The 12,843-nt window shown below is 35.3% G+C and overlaps 1 protein-coding gene across 1 annotated transcript in view; it reads right to left on the reverse strand.

Moving 5' to 3' along the window:
• Window positions 1-12,843, reverse strand: part of LOC134841197 (E3 ubiquitin-protein ligase UBR2-like) — a 48,283-nt gene that overhangs the window by 17,299 nt on the left and 18,141 nt on the right. The window contains exons 8-13 of the mRNA XM_063857024.1: window positions 10,848-10,947; window positions 6,086-6,952; window positions 5,045-5,240; window positions 2,384-2,902; window positions 1,707-1,869; window positions 900-1,138 (exon numbers count right to left, since the gene is read on the reverse strand). Coding sequence (XP_063713094.1) covers window positions 900-1,138; window positions 1,707-1,869; window positions 2,384-2,902; window positions 5,045-5,240; window positions 6,086-6,952; window positions 10,848-10,947 — 2,084 coding nt within the window. The remainder of the gene's footprint in view (window positions 1-899; window positions 1,139-1,706; window positions 1,870-2,383; window positions 2,903-5,044; window positions 5,241-6,085; window positions 6,953-10,847; window positions 10,948-12,843) is intronic.

The raw sequence follows: 12,843 nt of genomic DNA on the forward strand, positions 1-12,843 counted from the left end.
TCTAACTTCAAAAAACATAAGCATTGTTTGTGCAATACAAAGAACTACTACGATAACGCCACTGAATGAAATACTTGAAAGAATGTTCTTGAGAAAATCAAACATAACTGAGAAAACTGGACCAGATGGCAATCTCTAGTCCACTGGGAAATTAAAAAAAAAAATCTATGGTTAATAGAAGTCTCAGCAGTTAGAGAGCGCATAAAATACCTGAGTAAAACTTAGCCAACTGACAGATGGAAAAGAGTAATGAACTCAAGTAAACAGAAAAAAAAAAACAAACTTGTTTTTTCAAAAATCGTCAACTTTTGAACTTCCACGAAAAAAATAGATGGCCTTATAGCTCTTTGAAACTGTAAAATAATTTATGATTGACACTTTTTTGTTTAAACTACCGCAATTTGAGAAAACTGGATCAATAGGCAAAACTTTTATTTCTCTGGGTAATCTGATAATTAATTTCCATTTTCGAAATTAGAAGTTGATCACGTTTTTCGTGACCTTTACAATTTTGCTGTTCGACAGTGGAGTTTGCCTTCCTTTTACCAAAGGAAACACACTGAACTTAAAAAGAAATCACAATTCAAACCGCGAAAAATCAAAATTGAGCGTGAACAAATTTTAAGACTTTTTCCCAAAAAAAACAAACAAACAAAAAATCAGCAAGACCTATATAAGAGTACTCACTACGTTCATTACTCTTAAAAATGCATATATAACTAAGTGCGTTCGTAAATGCATTAATATACAGTTAATAGAGCATTTAAAGACTTTTTCCTAAAAATCCAAAAAAATCAAGACTTCACTACGTTCATTATAAATGAAAATACCTCAAGTTGAGCAAAGGGACATGTGCAGTCAAGGTCAAAAATGAGTTAGAGTAGTGTTTGAATGCGTACTTCCTGATGTGTCCATGGATGTGTCAGGTTCCGAAACCATCGCTGTTACACTTGCCTCCGCGACATCTCTGGGTGAGTCACGGTCCACGGGAGTCGTGGATGTCGTGCTATCCAATTGGCTTCCGAACAGGATAAGGCGGTCAGATTTACAGACTAGACACAACTCTGTATTCGTTTTAGGGGCACTCAACTTTGTGCATTCCGCTCCGAGGAGAACCGTCGATGCTTGCAAAGACATTCTAGAACAATAAATCAGATAATTAATAAAAAAAGTGTATTTAATTTCGAAAGCAGACTTTTAATTTGAATTTTTCAGGCAGTATCAAATAACTGACAACCCATTTTAATATGCAATGCACTGGTTTGAAATGTAAATATATTCATACCGCAATATCGTAACAGAGAAAACGTTAATAATTTTTTCACCAAGTCCGAATCATCACTGAAAAGACTTCATCATTAAGTCGCTCGCGACCATGCACGACGTGTTTTATAGTAGTTAGCGTGAAAAAATGCATTCCTATACAAACTTACGTCACCAATTGGTTGATATTATAGTTAATGCCAAATTGTTGGCAATATCGGTGACCTTGAGTAGTTTAATTGGTCAAAAACTAAAGTATTTTATGCTAGTTAGTTTTATTAGACACGGTTTTTATATGCAAATCAGTAACGAGATGAAGTTCGACATCAAAATGAGCAGTTTTAGGCTAATTAACTTCGCTGATATTCGTTGACCGAAAAGATATTGCCAACAATTTGACATTAACTATAGAAAGTGGTCGCTAATTCTCCCCTGCAACTTACGAGTCAACAGCTGTATCTTTCACATCAGCAGACACAATGTGGTCCAACTCGTACGAGTGTTTGCTTGTGAATGCACTCTGTGCACTTCGCATTGCTTCCATCGCCAGCTCGCGAGTCCTCTTTGCCAGCTCCCGCTGTCGTTTCCGGTTCCTCTCGGTCGAACCTACAAATACATTAATTCATCATAATCATCATGCTTTCTTCATTTATACACCTTTTCTTGTTCTCAGAGGTGTTAGTTGATATATCTTCGTGTTTCTTTTTTGAGTAGCTTCGTCGGCTGTTTCTCGTATTTTGTGGGGTTGCGTTATTTCCGATTGTTCGGTTCTATGCTTTAATACAGTGAACTTCATCGTATACATTAATTGCCAAAAAAAATCTGCGCTATATGAATTCTGCCAAACATTCAAAATTTATTGCTAATTGATTCATTAAACAGTTAGACTTGGAGAGAAAAGCTCGTAACAACAGTTGATAGGGAACTTAAATTAAACACGTTGGAACCACAAAAACACGTTAGAATTCAATATGCCCAATGAACTTTCTTTTCAAGTTTAGACTGTTTTTCTCTGACACAGGAAAAAAAGTGTTTTAGAAAGACACTGACTTAATTTGATGCATTATAGACAGAAAACATTTCTTCAAACACTACAACACAAAGTGAGTCCAGTTTATACCTTCTGCGTTCCTCTGAATTGAGCCTCCATTCGATGTCACAGGCTCACAGTCCATAGTCAGACTTTCATGCAGACCACTTTGATTATCAGGCTGTAATTCGGCCCTCTTAAGCGCCACTTTCTTCTGCTGATCCAAAACAAACCGTATCAACGGCTTGTAACAGTCCACTCTGCTGTCTGTTTTCAGGAGTTCTTTCAAGTAGAATGCCACTGAATTGTATTTCTCCGTGTGTACATTTCCACCTGTGAAGTTAAAACACTTGTGGGTGAAGTTAAGCTCCGGACTGGCATCATTTGGCACTCTCTTTTTCTGATTCAATTGTTGCATTTCTTCATTGATTCCCATGGCAATGATGTAGACCGAGAAATGGACGATGTTTTCCGAGTAGAAACGGTCCGACATGTAGAGTGCGCGTCGCAACAGAGTGTGAAGAATGAATATCAGCACATCACTGTCAAACATGCTCAGAATGGTCCTTAGTTCTGGTCTGATCGAGGGCAAAATCGACGGCTCCACGTCTAAAAAAAATCGATCACTGTTCAGGTCTTCCATCGATAACATTGTAAGTCTTCATTTTAACACTTCCGAGACAACACACAAACATAGCCGTACCAGCTAGCGGAAAATATCGAAAAAAAAATATTCAAGCCGAAGAACCTTTAACGCAAAAAATTGGATCTTATTAAAAATCTGTTAACGCAATTACCTGCTAATGTTAGATACGGCACTATAGAATGGTAAAAAAAAATCCTGAGCCTGCATAAAATACTATAATGTGAAAGTAAGCAAACAAAAAATAAGCGACAAAACGGTAGTCGCACAAGAAGTCCAGTAGGATTCGAACCCCAACCTTCGGCTCCCAAGGTTCACACGTGTTGAAAGTTACTGAGGTTTCATAATGAAAAAAAGTCAATTTCTTAAATTCTAGCAGTAAGAAAGTCTAGTTGTGAAAACTTACAAATTTACGAATACATGACATTGAATTCGAACTTGATGGCAACAAATTCAATTCTTCTGCAATTTAATGGTATTTCAGCAACAATTAACCCTTTTTCTTGTAGAACTTGATGTAATTCATTGCTTTTTATTCAAAAAAAAAAAGCGACAGGAAATAACTTTTTATTCTGAATAAGATTTTTTTTCGAGTTTTTGAAAAAATTTTAATTATAAAACATAGCCAATCGAAGATTGGAAACGAGTAAAGAAAGCAAGTAAACATAAAAAAAACAGTGACTTTGTTAAAAAAAACCTCAATTTTCAAATTTCAAAAAATGATTAGATGCCCTTTGAATTTCTAAAACAAGTTATGATTTGCGCTTTTTTGATAACATTAACCCAAGAAAACTGGATCAATAGCTGAAGTTTTTATTCCGGAGGAAATCTAAAATTTTGACTCCACTTTCGAACTAGAAATCACTCACGTTTTTTTTGCGCCATTTGCACGTTCGTATTTGGTGAGTGCTATTTACGTCACTTTCAGCAGGCAAATTTCAATTCAACTCAAAAAGTGCATATAGACCTAAGTGCATCAAAATTTTAATACTTTTTCCTGAACTGAACAAAAACAAAAAAAATCAGCCAGACCTATGTAAGAGTCTTTTCAATATTTGAATTACAGTTCTTCGAATTTCAAGAAAAACTTAATTTTTTTTTGTAAAATTAACTCAATTTGAAAGCACGATTAATTGGTAAAACTTTTATTCAGCTGGAAAATCTGAACATAGCAAACACAGTTGGATAAGAAAATCAATGTAGACAAGCAAACAGAAAAAAAAACGACTTATTGATGAAAAACTATAACTTTAGCAATAGTGAAGAAAAAATAGATGGCCTTATAGCTCTTTGAATTTCAAGAACGCTTTATGATTGTCATTTAAAAAAAAATCAATCCAACCTAATTTGAAAAACTGGAAAAAAAACTTTTATTTTGCCGTTTGATAGTTGAGTTTGCCTTCCTTTTAACTAAGGAAATGAAATGAACTAAAAAAAATCAAAAACCAAACCGCGAAAAATCATAATTTAGCCTAAACAAATTTTAAGACTCCCGAAAAACTCATCACGATCTATACAAGTCTTTCGTTCATCGACTCTTAATCATAGCACAAATCAAATCAATATTGTTATCATAGAAAACTGGACCAGAAGTTGACTTTTCTAATTCGCTGGGAAATCTTAAAATTAAAATTCGAACCTAGAAATCATTAAAGTTTTTTTTACTTCTAACTCTGTTTTTTTTTAATTGGACAGCGTATTAAGCCTTGCTTTTAGGATTTGAATTTGAACTTAAACATTAAAGAAAAGCGAACCGCCGAAGATCAAATTCGACTTGCTTAAGTTTAAAGACTTTTCCTGAAGAAAAAAAGAATCATCACGATCTATATAAGAGTCTGAACTACGCCCATGGACTCATAAAAATAGAACTGTCCCACGTTTCGCCCCTCTTAAATCTAGTGGCACATTTTGCCCCTCACACATTTCGCCCCTATTAATTTCACACATTTCGTCTTCGCACGTTTTCGCCCCTAACTTATTGCAATTAATTAACGCCGCTTTCTTAATGCACATCTTAGGGGCGAAATGTTCCTCTAGATTTAAGAGGGGCGAAACGTGTGAGGGGCAAAATGTGTGAATACCTAAAAATAGTAATAATTTTAACTCACACTCAGGCAGATTGTTTTCTTTCCGCTCCGTCAATATGTTCGCCTCAATGGTTGACAGTTCTGATCGAGACAGATGGTAGCACATGGGGTTGAACAGTCTCTCCTTGACCTCCTTCTTCGCCTTGAACTTCTTCGACTTCGGGTCAAAATCGGCCACCAAGTGCAGGTTTTCGTCTATCTCTGCGACTTCATCTCTCTGCCAAAAAACAACAAAGTGAGTTCATGAGAAAAATTTGAAGTTACTTTCAAAATATAGCTGACATTTCGAGCAAAATTTTTTGGGGCTTTCAATTAATTGTGCGCATGATCGAAAGAAAGTAAAAAATAATCGAATTCAAAATTGGTTTTTTTCTTTAAGGAAAGCATTCGTAACAAGATATGTTTTCATTGTACGAAAATCCTGAATAACTGAAAACCCACTTAACAATTTTAAAAATAAACCCTTGAAATCTAATATTGCTTGAATTGGAAAAACCGCTATAAAAAACGAATAATGAAAATCAAAAACAAAATTTTTTTCTGGTGAAAAGAACGTTTTCATTTTTTCGCCGGAGACGGAAATTTTCGCCAGTGAAAAAAAGGTTGAAAATTTACAAATTAATGAACGCATGAGATTGAACTCAACCTTGATCAAAAACTTGATGCTATAGAACTCAAAACATGACCTCAAACTTGAATACGTTTCAATTAATTGAGCGCATGATCAAGAGAGGGTAAAACCATCTACTTCGAAGCTGGTATTCTTTAAACAAAGCATTCGTAGTAAGATAAGTTTTCATTGAATGAAAATCCTGAATAACTGAAACCCCAATCTGTCAATTAACGCCATTGAAAAGAAACCTTTAAATCTAATATTGCTTGAATTTGAAAAATCGCTATGAAAAACAAATGATGGAAATGAAAACAAAATATTCTTTCCCGGGTATGGACATCAAAATAATAATTATTTTTCCAGTGATAAAGCACGTTTTCACTTTTTCGCCGATGACAGGGGTGAAATGAAATACGGTAGATTATTATGAGTCTAAAATTTATACTAACCAGAGTAACCTTCTTGACTATTTCCGAGTGTGAATGGACTCCCATGAGCAGAATATGAAGCAGCTCGCTCTGCAGATCCGCATCTTTCTCGAACTTTTCAGTCAAAACTGTATGGCGTTCAGACAGAAGCACAATCACGAGGTAGAGAAACTCCTCGATCAGTGCCAAGTACGTTTTGGACAAGTCCTCCAGAGACACGTGCTGTTCCTGTCTGGGTTCGAACCAGTCGAGTAGTTTCAGGTGAAACTTATTCAACAGGTGGATAAGAAATTCGTCCATGGAAGGTGTTTTACACGCACATATTTGAAGCATGGCTATGTCTTGGTTATACATATGAACCCTGCCCGAGATTCGGTTGTACAGATGAATTTGATTGACTAAAGAAAAGCCGTTTCGTTTCCACATATTAGCATGGATGACTTGAGCCGCCAGTACTATGACTCTCAGACAAGGTTCCATTAGCTGATCATAGGGGATATGACAGAAGGCTATACGCAGATTCCCATACCAGTCATCTTCATTCCTCGCTGAGAGCACGTGACACGCTCGACCGACTAAAGCGGCAAGGATTCTGTGCAGCTGCAAATGAACCGACACTGGATTGGTCTCAACAGGGTTCGCAATGCATTTTGTCTGAACTCCTCCGAATTTTTTCTTGTCCGTTTCCACAGAATTTTTTCGAGACTGACGCTCCAGAATGTTTGACGCGACTAAAATACACTCGATGAGGAGTTGATCGTCACTGGATACGATGTCCAGCATCTGAGAATGGACTGAACTCAGGTTTAGTTCCAGGCGCATCACCGGCTCCCATTCTGGTTCCACCTCAATGTGGTGCTTCAATTCACGCTTCACCGACACTTGGTTCTACAATAAATTATCCATTTTTCGTAAATTATCCAGTTTTCATAAATTATCCAGTTTTCACAAATTCTCTAGTTTTCACACCAATAACAGAACATTTCGAAAAGCTGCACAGCTCTTTCAATTTTTCAAAGTTGCACAAAACGCCATTTTTTATTCTTAGAGGGCACTGATTCACTGTTTCGACCATATTCTTATAAAAATGCAAAAAAAAGTTTTTAATGTTTTTTATTTCAAATTAGTGTTGTTTTTTGAAAGGATCTGAAGAAACCCTTAAATCTAGGTATATTCGACAATCGCAGTAAATGTGCAAATCAGGCAATGTTTTTTGTTGAAAAATGTAGTTTTTTGTAGTTTTCATAATTTATCCAGTTTTCATAAATTATCTAGTTTTCACGAATTCTCTAGTTTTCACACCAATAACAGAACATTTCGAAAAGCTGCCCAGCTCTGGCACTAGTTCCAAAGCGCCTCGCTTCAACCTCCAGTGATTTATGGAACAATGAGAAAACTTTGTATTCGGGTGTGTTTTTTCTTTCTTTTTTAAGAGTTTTAGCGACGATTTTGGAATCAAAAACTTCAAAACAATTTCTGCAAAAAAATTGAGAAGTTTGAAAATTTTTTTGAATTTTGTTTTTTTTCTGGTCATTTTTCAACAAAAAACATTGCCTGATTTGCACTTTTACTGCGATTGTCGAATATACCTAGATGTAAGGGTTTCTTCAGATCCTTTCAAAAAACAACACTAATTTGAAATAAAAAACATTAAAAACTTTTTTTGCATTTTTATAAGAATAAGGTCGAAACATTCTGTGCTACTTTCATAGCAACCAGCTAGCCTTATTATTTCTAGAATTTCTCCATGAATTATCTGAATCAGTGCCCTCTAAGAATACAAAATGGCGTTTTGTGCAACTTTCAATTCTGCAACGGTCACAAATTTTCAAAACATTAAGCAGGTTGACCACTGCAACAGAGTAAAAACCCAAAAACGGCCAGCGAACAATTTGAAAAAAAAACTGAATTAGTAACACTAGAAGTTTATTTAATTCGTTAGAAAAGATCAAGCGTAGTCTAGAAAAAGTTTCTCAGCTTTCAAATTTTCGGAATAACTACTTAGGCCGATTTTTTTATACTTCAATTACGCATTTCAGAAGCTTAGTTTTCATTTTTCTTTCGCTGGTAGGGCTTAATTTACGCCCCTGATATCAAAATTGAAATTTGCACAAAAATATATATATTCTTGACTGTATCCGCTTTTATTTCAATTTTGGTTTATGAACGTAGAGAGCTTGAAATCTACAGCAGTAAAGAATTATTTCATTAGCCCCAGGCCTAGGCAATATTGGGCGAGGGGGTTATGCAACCCTTCCCATCTTTAGGACGCGGATGAGATAGGAAACAATCCAACCGGGATCGAAATGGGATTCGAACCCAAGAACCTCGTGCCAAGTTCCGTGCGCTCTTTTCCTACTAGACCTCAGCCATTTCTGCGGACAACGTTTCTCATAGATTACAATTTCAGCTGCGAAACAAAACATAGCCAACTGACAGTTGGAAAAGAGTAATGAACGAAAGAAAAAAACTGACTTGTTATTTTTCAAAAGTTTTCGACTTTTTCATTTCCAAGAAAAAAAAATAGATGGCCTTAAAGCTCTTTGAGTTTGTAGAAAAATTTATGATGGACACTTCTTTTATTAATATTTGCCCAATTTGAGAAATTTTACCTGGATCAATAGATAAAACTTGTATTTGACTGGGAAATCTACAAATTCATTTCCATTTTCGAAATTAGAAGTTGATCACGTTTTTCGTGACCTTTACAATTTTGTTGTGCGATAGTGGAGTTTGCCTTCCTTTTAAAAAGGGGAATGCATTGAACTTAAAAAGAAACCACAAGAACTAAAAAAGATATAAGAAGAAAACTTAAAAAGAAACCGCCAAAAATCAAAATTGAGCGCGAAGAAATTTTAAGACTAGTTCCTGAAAAAAAAATCACCAAGACCTATAGAAGAGTATTCACTAAGTTAACTACTCTTAAAAAGCCAAAAACTTCAATGATATGAAGTTAATGACAATACTTGCGCCAAATGGCATAACTACAAGAAACCTTAAAATTACAGAAATAATAGAGATGCGCCTTACCATACAATAACATCAATTGAGCTATTCTTAATTTCAGAGACCAAGCGCAGCTTCGAACAAATAGCGATAAAATAATTTATCTCTTAATAGAAAGCCATTGAGTGATCAGCATTGATTCGATTAGGTTACAAGCGAAAAAACAATTTGGCTACATCAATCAGGAAAGCCAGTAGCTGCGCAAGTAGTAGAGAATGTTCTGACCATATAAAAGTTGGGCACATTCGATGGTCATAATAAAATAGCTACCAAAAGCAAAAATTTATTGTTTCAACCCAAAGACAAAAATAAAAAAAAACAAAACTTTTCAATTTTCTTTAGCAAAAACTTTTATTAAAATTCTGTTTTTATTCCCAAGGTTACGCTAAAAAACTTCAAAAACTAATTTTAATTGAGTAAAAGTTTTCAGACCTTGAAAAAAAGTTTTATGGCTTATACATCTAAAATAAGCCTGTTAGCTTGCTTTTTTTGCTCAATATTATGCTAAAATACAAAATTTCAAACGAGTTTTTCTCGACAATGAGAGAACTTTTTGGACTATTTTAATGCCTTTTGAATCACGACTGGAATATGTTGAATATATAACACTCGAATCATTCTGATGATTAATTGTGGCACCCGAATTGGTATGTCACGGAGCCGAATACCCGGACAATCGGAAAATACATTCGTTCCCGAATAGCCGTAAAAAAATTCGTTCGCGGATAGCCGAAACTCTTTTTGTTCCCGGACGAAATCTTTTTTTTTTGTTCCCGATAACCAAAAAATTCGATTCGATCCACACCAAAAATTTAACGCTGAAGATGTTAAACTGTTTTATCAAATATATAATAAAAAAAGGCGTTCCCCATTATAGCCCCTGTCCCCCGTCAAGTAATTCATAGACCCTCAGAATAAAAAACTAAATGATGCGGAAAACATAGCTTTAAAAATTTGAAATTTCTATCCAGCTTTTCTTGGATAGCTTAAATTTGAGCTGTCCCGAAACGCTGTAAAGATCTTATTTTTGACAAAATTTGTCGCAAAACTTCTGACAACACTTTTTGGACGAGACCAAGCAAGCCAAACGAACCTTCATCTCCTCCGGAGATGAAGAATTAACAAAAATGAAACGAAACCCGCTGCCCATGAAGGAGACGCGGCCACAACAACGACATTAACAACACTTTTTGGCCCCTGCTCCCTGTGCCCATCTCAAGACCCTCATTTTGTTTTGCTCTCATTGGTTTATTTACTGGATAGCTAGAAAAGGGATTCTTTGTTCCCCGATAATCAAAAATAATTTTTCATTGGATAGATGTAATTTTTTTCCCGAAAGCCGAAAAAAATTTGTTCCCGGATAGCCGAAAAAGTATTGCGTTAATAAAGTAGTCGCACTGTTATTGCTTTCTAACTCCATGAAATCAAAGCCATTACGCATAGAAAAGCTTTGGAGTCTATTCGATTTTTGGTTTGCTAGGTTCCAGACAAAAAACAAGGTAGTTTAACCGTTCGAATAAAAGTGGTCCAAATTTTGTGAAGAATTTGCTTTTTAGTAAAATTTTTTGTTGTTTCTAACTAATTTAAACATAGCCAACTGACAGTTGGAAAGAGTAATGAACGCAAGGAAACAGATAAAAATGACTTGTTTTTTGAAAAATCCCAGCCTTCGAATGTCAATGTCGCTGATTTCAATGTGCAGGATAACAAAACATGTAAATCTAGTATTAACGGTTTCAAAGAAAGACAGCAGAGAACTTCATCAGTTTGTATTTACCTCCATTGAAGCTAATAACTTGGCGTAGAGAAGGAATGCCCTGAATAAAGTTCTCCTCTTTTCGTCGTCCCAACCATCCAACTGATTGTGCAGGAGGTACCTAAACAATTACGATATCTTGAGATGCGTTCAACAAACCTAAGAATCAGTAAACAGAATCAGGTTAAAATTAATTCAGGTGCCTATCTAGATTTATAGAATTAATTTTTCGAGAACTTAGAATAATAAATTCACGGCTGCTAAGTTCTTGAAAAAAATTCAATTCATTTTTGTTTTAAAATTCTTTTTTCGGAAGAAATACATTATATTGTAGAAATACGGGTGATTAACATGCCATCTTTCGGCTTACTGGTCCATCGATTTTGATGACCTTACGACTGATATAATCACACAAACACTTCCGAGATTAAAAAAGAGTAACTATGCCGACGCATAAGGCAGTCGCGTTAAGTAGACAAACAATTTTTAAGAAGCAAGGCAAGAAAAAACTACGAAAAACAATACAGGCGAGATAATAGGACGACGGAGAGTTCGCTGTAAAAAAACGGTAACACTAATTCGATGCAAATGCAGCAATAAATTAAATCAATAGGAGCCGAGCGTTTTCAAGACTTTTTCTTTAACCTAATTAGCCTGCCGGACCAAGTTAACATCCTCCTCCAAGCGCATCCCTTCAGAGGATGCTAACTTGCTAGTCTTATGCACGAAATGGTCCAAAATCAGTATTACTGTATCTTGAACTGAAATTTATGTGGTTGAATCTGATTGCATAAATTGCATAATTAGCCAATCAAATTCAAACATGGTGCGGCATTTGAAGTAGAAAAAAATATAAGGTAAAACGACCAATATACAGAACTTTTGTTCTGTTGAAGCCATTTTTAAAGAAAGTTATTTGTACGAGCGAAATTTCACAAGTGATTTGAAATTAATTTGATTATTCGACAAAGTTTCCACGGTCTGGTTAATTTCGGCTAATAATTTTTCTGCTTCAAAAGTTGATTACAATGCCTGCCCATGTTGCTCCAATTTCATTTGCTAAAATTAGTCAATCAGATTCGACAGCAGAATTTTTCACTCAAGATATACACAGAGGCGAAGCGGAGCTTTGCAACCTATTGCGTTACAGCACAAACAAAAAACATTTAAGTAGAAAAACAATATATAGAAAAAATGAAAAAGCCAGGTCTACCTAACTTGTCGTATGCCTCAATAGAAGTTCAATTTGGGCAAAATTTCAAGACTATCAGCAAGGGATCAAAGCTCATGAAGAGGAAACAAAGAAGACTATCTTTGAGCTGACAAGTTTGTCCGAAAAAAAAAAATGATTTTCTCCAAAAGTCACTCTTGAAACTACTATGACCTATACTTGCAACTACAAATAAAGTTGCTTGCAGCACAAATAATCCAAGATTTTATAACTAAGTCCACAATCTTTGAGAAGACACCAACTAATCCGAGAAAAAATGAATTTTTTTTCCGATTTTTTTAAAGTTTCACGTCCCCCCTGAAAATACAATGAACAACACATGCAATTACAACTAATGAAAGTTGCTTACACCGGAAACAAAATCGGTGACGTGGCAACTAAGCCGACAAAACTTAAGCAGACAAGTAAAAGCTCGACAATTCAATATTACCAGAAAATTTTCAATTGCACACATACTGAAAAAAAAAACATGTTCCGACCGGGACTAGAACCCCACCATAGGGTGCTAAGGTGACTGCGTTACTTCAAGGCAAAGTGGGAAGATACCTGGAAGTTGTTAAGCTTCAATAATAAAACAAGTTGAAGATTTGTAAGAAAAATTGTTTAAGGGAAAAAAATCCATGCTTTACAAAGTAAGCCGATAAAAAACAGTACCAAACAAAAAAAATTCTGTTTTGAAAAACGGAAAGTGAGCCGAAGAAAACTTGGCCGAAAACCAATATCCAAAAAAAAAACAAATTATTTGAAAAACTGCCGGAAACGGACTACACCTATTTACTACCTAAA

Source organism: Symsagittifera roscoffensis, chromosome 3 (genome assembly GCF_963678635.1).
Source record: "Symsagittifera roscoffensis chromosome 3, txSymRosc1.1, whole genome shotgun sequence".
Classification (NCBI taxonomy): Eukaryota; Metazoa; Xenacoelomorpha; order Acoela; family Convolutidae; genus Symsagittifera; species Symsagittifera roscoffensis.